The 6,465-nt window shown below is 54.3% G+C and overlaps 2 protein-coding genes across 10 annotated transcripts in view; one reads left to right on the top strand and one right to left on the bottom strand.

Moving 5' to 3' along the window:
* Window positions 1-212: 212 nt before the first annotated feature.
* MARS2 (methionyl-tRNA synthetase 2, mitochondrial) lies at window positions 213-5,795 on the bottom strand. The gene is made up of 3 exons (XM_073360657.1): window positions 5,491-5,795; window positions 4,972-5,306; window positions 213-1,438 (listed from the first exon to the last, which is right to left on the bottom strand). Exons 1-3 carry the CDS (start codon window positions 5,714-5,716, stop codon window positions 254-256), a joined length of 1,746 nt encoding a protein of 581 aa, XP_073216758.1. The 5' UTR covers window positions 5,717-5,795; the 3' UTR covers window positions 213-253.
* Window positions 5,482-6,465, top strand: part of AIFM1 (apoptosis inducing factor mitochondria associated 1) — a 38,200-nt gene continuing 37,216 nt past the window's right edge. For 4 of the 9 annotated variants that reach the window (XM_073360649.1, XM_073360647.1, XM_073360655.1 and 1 more), the window contains exon 1: window positions 5,805-6,042. In XM_073360649.1, the coding sequence (XP_073216750.1) occupies window positions 5,952-6,042 (91 nt within the window). In that variant the 5' untranslated portion in view covers window positions 5,805-5,951. The other 5 variants (XM_073360654.1, XM_073360652.1, XM_073360650.1 and 2 more) reach the window with 4 other exon arrangements.

Raw genomic sequence — 6,465 nt, 5'->3', positions numbered from 1 at the left:
CAGCAACACCATCAGAGAACGCTCCACTCAAAACCCCACAAAAGACAACAGGCCTGGCTCACGCTTCTGGGGTTCTATCACAATGAGGTATTCAGGCCTCCTGCTCTGGCAAGGGCATCCCAGCCAGGAGGGTGCACGAGACCCACCCAGCTGATGCCTGATCCAAGGAGCTGTTAACATTTTTTAAAAACATACTTAAACAGACACAGATGTTCGGTGTGTCCCTGGAGGTTTTATTCACAGCAGTCATTTGTCAAGGTCTAAGGCCTTTGGTTTCCATCTGACGCCTTCCTGGTGTTTCCAGCCTAGGAAATAAGGTCCCCATGTCAGGGCCAAGTCTTCTTCCTTCAAAGGGACTCGGCTTTCCATGGTAGCGAGGCAGAAAGGTCAAGTCTGTGAAAGTCCTTTCCTCAGGCTTAACAGCCAGCCTGGAAAGTAACTTGTCCGCAGTGGCTGGAATCACTGGCTGCAGCAGAATCCCGTAAATCCGCAGACATTCCAGAGTCACATGAAGGACTGTGTCAAGCCAGCACTTCTCTGCAGGGTTGTCTCGGCACAGCTTCCAGGGTGCGTGTCTCTGGAAGAAGCCATTGGTCTGCCTCACACACGCAACAATGGATTCTAAAGCCTTGTATATTTGGAAGTGTTCAAAATAATCAGTCACCTGGAGAGGCAGGTGATCAACTGATGCTACCAGCTCGTAGTCCTCAGCCAAAGCCCTACCTGAGGGTTCCACATCCACGTGGTCAGAGCCCTTTCGAAAGCAAGACTCTGAGAAATGTGGGTAAATCCCACTGGGGTTGATGCTAGAGGCTGTACAGCGGTTGAGAAGCCCCCCAAGCGCATCTGCCAGCTCAGAATTCACCAGCTTAATAACTTTCTCCTCGTAATAGTCACAGTCTCGCTCAGGGACACCTTGCCTTAGCAGGAAGTACCTAAAGCCATCCACTGTGTACTGCTTGAAACATGCCACTGGATCCACCACATTGCCCAGGCTTTTCGACATCTTTTGCCCATGGACTGTCCAATGGGAGTGCACACAGATCTGCTCTGGAGGATCAAGCCCCACAGCCATGAGTAATGCTGGCCAGTAGATGGCATGGAACTTGAGGATGTCCTTGCCAACAACATGGTGAGCAGTTGGCCACCAGGCATGGTGTGCATCAGGGTAACCCGCTACGGTCAGATAGTTCACCAAGGCATCTACCCACACATAAATGGTTTGTGTTGAATCACCAGGGACAGGGATACCCCACTGTAATCGGCTTCTCTCACGGGAGACAGACAGGTCTGGCAAGTCCTCTTCCAGCCATCGGCGCACCACCTGGTAGAAGGGCTCTGGGGAGATTACGTGCCGATTTCCCTGGAGCCACTTCTGTAACGGCTCTTGAAATTCAGACAGCTTGAACATGTAATTCTCCTCTTTGGTCCAGTGCACCTGAGAGCGTGAGAGAAAAATGAATTACAACCAATACCCTTCACTAAGTTCTACAAGTGACACCCATACGTTTGTTAACATGGAGTTATGGTTTTAGACATCCAACCGTGCTTGGTGCCCTTTTGGCCCTCCCACCGCACAAGAGCTTAATTCTCAAAATTCAAACCTTGGAAAACCAGGAAATGCAGAGCTATGGTCCCCATACATCTCTACTACAAGGATTGCACCTCTCCCTCCCCTAGGCAAGCATTAGAAAACCAGGAAATGAAACTTCCCAGACAACACACAAAAGTTGCACTGGTTTAATTTAAATTCGTTTTTAAGACCATTTACTGGAATGGGTTCAAAACCCCCTGTAGACACTTTTACTTTGGTTTAAGAGTATTTTACTTCAATTTAGTTTAAATCTTTTCCTAATCCACTGAAGATAAATTGATATACACCTGACTGATACAAGAGTGTCCACAACACCTTTTTCACTTATTTAACTGAATTAATTTGAAATTTCACTTTAGTTAAAATGGTATATACGCTGCAGACTGATTTGATCAGTGAACTCAGGAACTGTCTGGCCAAACTGGGAATTCATAGATGTTAAAGGCAAGAGAGATCATCATAATAATCTAGTCTGGCTTCCTGCATAACAAGAGGCCAGAGAATCTTACCCAGTGATTCCTGCAGTAAGCCCAATTATTTGACTGAGCCAGAACACATCTCTGAGGAATACATATAATCTTGATTTCAAGTGATGAAGAATCTACCACGTCCCTAGGTAAATTGTCCCTCATTGTTAAACACTTGTATCTTATTGCCAGGTTGAGTTTGCCTGATTTCAATTTCCAGCCTCTCCTTTGCCTGCTGTATTAACAAGCCCTCTGTTATCAGAAACATTCATAGATTCAAAAGCCAGAAGGGACCTTTGTGATCATTCAGGCTGAGTTCCTGTATAGCACAGGCCAGAGAACTGCCCCCAAATAATTCCTATTTGAACCAGAGCAAATCTATTAGAAAAACATCCAATCTTGATTCAAAAATTGCCACAACCCTTAATAAATTCGTCCAATAGTTAATTATCCTCACTGTTATTAACTATTCTCCCCACATAAAGTCTTTCATTGTAAAGCAGGTTTCCAGACTTTGCTTCACTCTTGTAGCTCTTTTCTGAACTTTTTTGATTTTCCAACATCCTTTTTCAAGTGTGGACACCGAACTGGACAGAGTAGTCAGTAATGGTCTTACTAATGTGGTATACAGAGGTCATACCACCTCTATACTGCTACTGGATGTTCTGGCTTACGCCCTCAAGGATCATGTTAAACATTTTAGCCAGGACATCGGACCAGGAGCTCACATCCAGCTGATGTGCCAACATCTGCCAGATAAATGCAGAATTTTTTTTTTTTTTTAACATAACTGCACTCTAAAACAAAACAATATAAAACTTTAGAGCCTACAAGTCCACTCAGTCCTACTTCTTGTTCAGCCAATCGCAAAGGTAAACATTATGGGAGATAATGCTGTCTGCTTCTTATGTCACTTGTTCACCTGGCACTGTTGTAGCTGGCATTGGCAAGGTATTTATGTGCCAGATATGTTAAACATTCGTGAGCCCCTTCGTGCTTCGACTTGTAGGCTCTATAATTCTACATTTGTAAGTTGCATTTTCACAATAAAGAGATTGCACTACCATACTTGTATGAGGTGAACTGAAAAAAACCTACTTCTTTTGTTTTTATAGTGTAAATACACCTCTACCCAGACACAACGCGGTCCTTGGGAGACCAAAAAAAATCTCACTGCGTTATAGGTGAGACTGTGTTATATCGAACTTGCTTTGGCATCCCTGTTCCTTGTTCCCTGACCGCCCCCTCCAGAGACCCCTGTCCCTAATCACCCCCAGGACCCCACCCTCTACCCAACCCCCTTACTCCCTGTCCCCTGACTGCTCCGACCCCTATCTACACCGCTCGCCCCCTGACAGGCATTCACCGGCAGCGACGGGAAGCGGAGCAACACAGCCCCAGCCCGCTCCGTTTTCCTTGCCCCAGCCTGAGCAGTGTCACTGGGGGTGGGGTTGGGGAAAGGTCCGCTTCCCGCCACAAGTAAGTGGGGGAGTGCCACAACTGGGAGCTGGCAGAGAAGAGCGGGCTGGGGCTGGGCTGCTCCACTTCCCGCCACAGATTGGGAAGGGAAGGTTGGGGAAAGCACGTCCCCCCGCACTCACCTGTGGTGGGAAGCGGAGCGACGTGGCCCCAGCCCGCTCCACTCTGCCACCTCCAAGCTGTGGCGCTCCGCTTCCCGCCACTGGTGAGTACGGGGAGATTGGGGAAAGGACGCCCCCCCGTACTCACCTGCAGTGGAAAGTGGAACAACAGGGCCCAGCCCGCTCCGCTTCCCTCACCCCGGCCCCAGCCGTGTTGCTCGAGGGAGGGAACTTGGGGGAAGGGATCCCCCCGCACTCATCAGCAGCAGTGGAAGCGGAGCAGCCCGGCCCCAGCCTGCTCCACTCCACCAGCTCCCAGCTGCGGTGCTCCGCTTCCCGCCGCAAGTGAGTGTGGGACCTTTCCCAGCCCCCTGCTAATCCCTAGGGCCACTCTGGGACTGTGGGGCCCCCAAAAGCACCCCCCCACCACAGCTCCTGCCTCCCAGACCCTGGGGCGGGGGGAGCCCCTGACCACCCCCGAGACCCTCTGCCCCTTATCCAACCCCTCGGCCCCAGCCCAGCCCGGCACCCTTAACACGCTGCTCAGGGCAGCGTGTCGGAGCTTTACCGCGTTGTGTGCGAACCTGCGTTATATCAGGTCACGTTATATCGGGGAAGAGGTGTATCTGTAATAAAAAATAATATAAAGTGAACACTGTACACTTTGTATTCTGTGTTGTACTTGAAAGAAATATATTTGAAAATATTTATAACAGTAATAGAATACCAATTTAAATTTAACAGTGTGATCAAAATTGAGATTAAGCATGACTTTTTTAAATCTAGTAATTAATTACAATTTTTAAAAATTGTTTGACAGCCCTAATTTTTACATATAGGAGGTTTTTCTTGGTGCTGAATGCTAGCTCTCAACACATGCAGTGAAGAGACATGGGATTGATGTGGCTATTGCCCTCTGTTTTGTCTCCATTTGTGCCCAGAAATTGGTATAAGAAGGTTGAGGTTTTAAAACCATCTCCTTTTATAGTATTCTATATCTCCAGAACCCTTTGACTAAATGAGTGCAAATTCAGACCGCTAACTCTGCTCCAGCCCATGAACAGGCACACCACATTTCAAGCTGATCTAACTATACAAGAAAATTCTAGAGAGATTTGAAACTTCAGCTTCTGTCTTGCTACATTAACTATAGAACTGCTATTATTTCTCTTAAGCAGGCGGTCTGCTGAGCATCCCTTACGGGAGCACACGGCCTGGGCCCGGGTGAGAAGAAAGTACCTGCCCACCTGCTCTGGCCAGCGAGGCAGGGAAGCATCGGGCCATGCCAAGAGGAGGGCAGGCAGGAAGGCAGCGCAGCGCACCGCTGTACCTGATGGCCGCTCTCCAGCGAGACCTTGCAGGGGCGGCCCTGGGCGTCGGGGCGCTCGGTGATCTGGGCCTGGGTCAGGAAGCACTCGTCCGGGGTGCAGTACCAGCCCTCATAAAAGCCCTTGTAGAGCAGCCCGCGGTCCTGCAGCGCCGCCCAGAAGCACTGCACCGCCCGGCGGTGGCGCGGCTCCGTGGTGCGGATGAAGTCGGTGAAGGAGACGGCAGCCCGGCAGAAGAGGTCGCGGAAGAGGCCGGACACCTGCGCGCAGAGCTCCGGAGGAGACGTCCCGGCCGCTGCCGCCGCCTGCTGGATCTTCAGCCCGTGCTCGTCAGTCCCTGGAACAGCCAAGCGGGGCAGCTGAGTGGGGGGCTCCCCGGCGAGCGCGGCCCGCCCCCCCGGCCCCTGCCCGGCGAGCGCTCCGGGCCGGCGGGGACGCAGAGTTGCCAGGTCCTGCTCCCGGCCCGGGGCCGCCCCTAACCCGCCCCCGCTCACCCCCCGAGCGCCGACCCCTCCGCTCACCGGTGGCGAGGCGGCCCGGGCCCGGCCGCAGCAGGCCCCGATGTCGGTGCAAGGCGTCGGCCAGCAGCGCCGAGTAGAGGTGCCCGATGTGCGGCGGCCCGTTCACGTAGAAGATCGGGGTGGTGAGAAGCCAGCGGCGGCCGGGCCCGGAGCTTCGCCGCCGGGGAGGGGCCGCGAGCGGCCGCCGCGGTGGGCGGAGAAGGCAGCGCGCCGGTAACCACCGCATGGTCAGACCCGGCGGACGCACTATGGAGACGGGGGGCACGAGCGACACTTCGCAGCCCGGCCCGCTCGCGAGAGGTGAGTGACGCGACGCGAGAAGGCTCCCCTGGTGGACCGTTGCGCACTGCGCGTGCGTGGAGGGATCACCCAATCGGGGAGCGGCGTTGCGGGCGGCGCATGCGCTGAAGGCGGGCCGGGGTCAGAGCAAAGCGGAGCGGAGGCCGGGGCACGCTGCAGCCATGTTCCGCTGCCGAGTGGCCGCCGTGGCGGAGAAGCTGGCGCGGAGCCTGCGCTCTCTGAGCCCGAGGCCGCGAGGCCGGGCGGCGGCAGGTGGGTCGGGGTGAACGACCCCCGTTCCCGGCCGCCCCGACGCCCGCTTACCCGGGCGTGCTGGCGATCCTCGCGGGGAGCCCCCGAGCCAGATCCCGCCCCGCAGCGGCTCCGGCGCGAATCCCCGCTGCTGGCGGGAGCAGGGCGCTGCCAGTGCCTCCAGCCCCGCGCCCGGCGGAGCCGAGCCCCGCCCGTGCCTGGTTTGGGGCCGCTGCTGAGAAGTACAGCCCGGCGCTACGCAGGGAGCCAGGGCTTCGGGAGCTGCCTGGGGCCTCTGGGGAAGGGGGCGTGTGAAAGCCGGACGGTGGGTGGGGAGGAACCGGTGTCTGCCTGGCGTGCTCTGAGCGCTGCCACCTCAGCAAGGCGGCTGCGGGGCACCAAGGCAGAATGGGTTAAGCAGAGGCAGCCAAGGGGGTAGATCAG

The sequence above is a fragment of the Lepidochelys kempii genome, chromosome 9 (genome assembly GCF_965140265.1).
Source record: "Lepidochelys kempii isolate rLepKem1 chromosome 9, rLepKem1.hap2, whole genome shotgun sequence".
Classification (NCBI taxonomy): Eukaryota; Metazoa; Chordata; order Testudines; family Cheloniidae; genus Lepidochelys; species Lepidochelys kempii.
Note: the sequence above shows the minus strand (reverse complement) of the source record. Positions and strands in the feature narration are given on the sequence as shown.

Excerpts from the sequence above, each read along its gene's own strand:
- MARS2 (XM_073360657.1), bottom strand. The coding sequence starts at position 5,716 with ATGCGGTGGTTACCGGCGCGCTGCCTTCTCCGCCCACCGCGGCGGCCG. Across the intron at positions 5,307-5,490 it reads CCCGGGCCGCCTCGCCACCG|GGACTGACGAGCACGGGCTG; the intron begins GTGAGCGGAGGG and ends TGGCTGTTCCAG. Across the intron at positions 1,439-4,971 it reads CGCTGGAGAGCGGCCATCAG|GTGCACTGGACCAAAGAGGA; the intron begins GTACAGCGGTGC and ends TCACGCTCTCAG.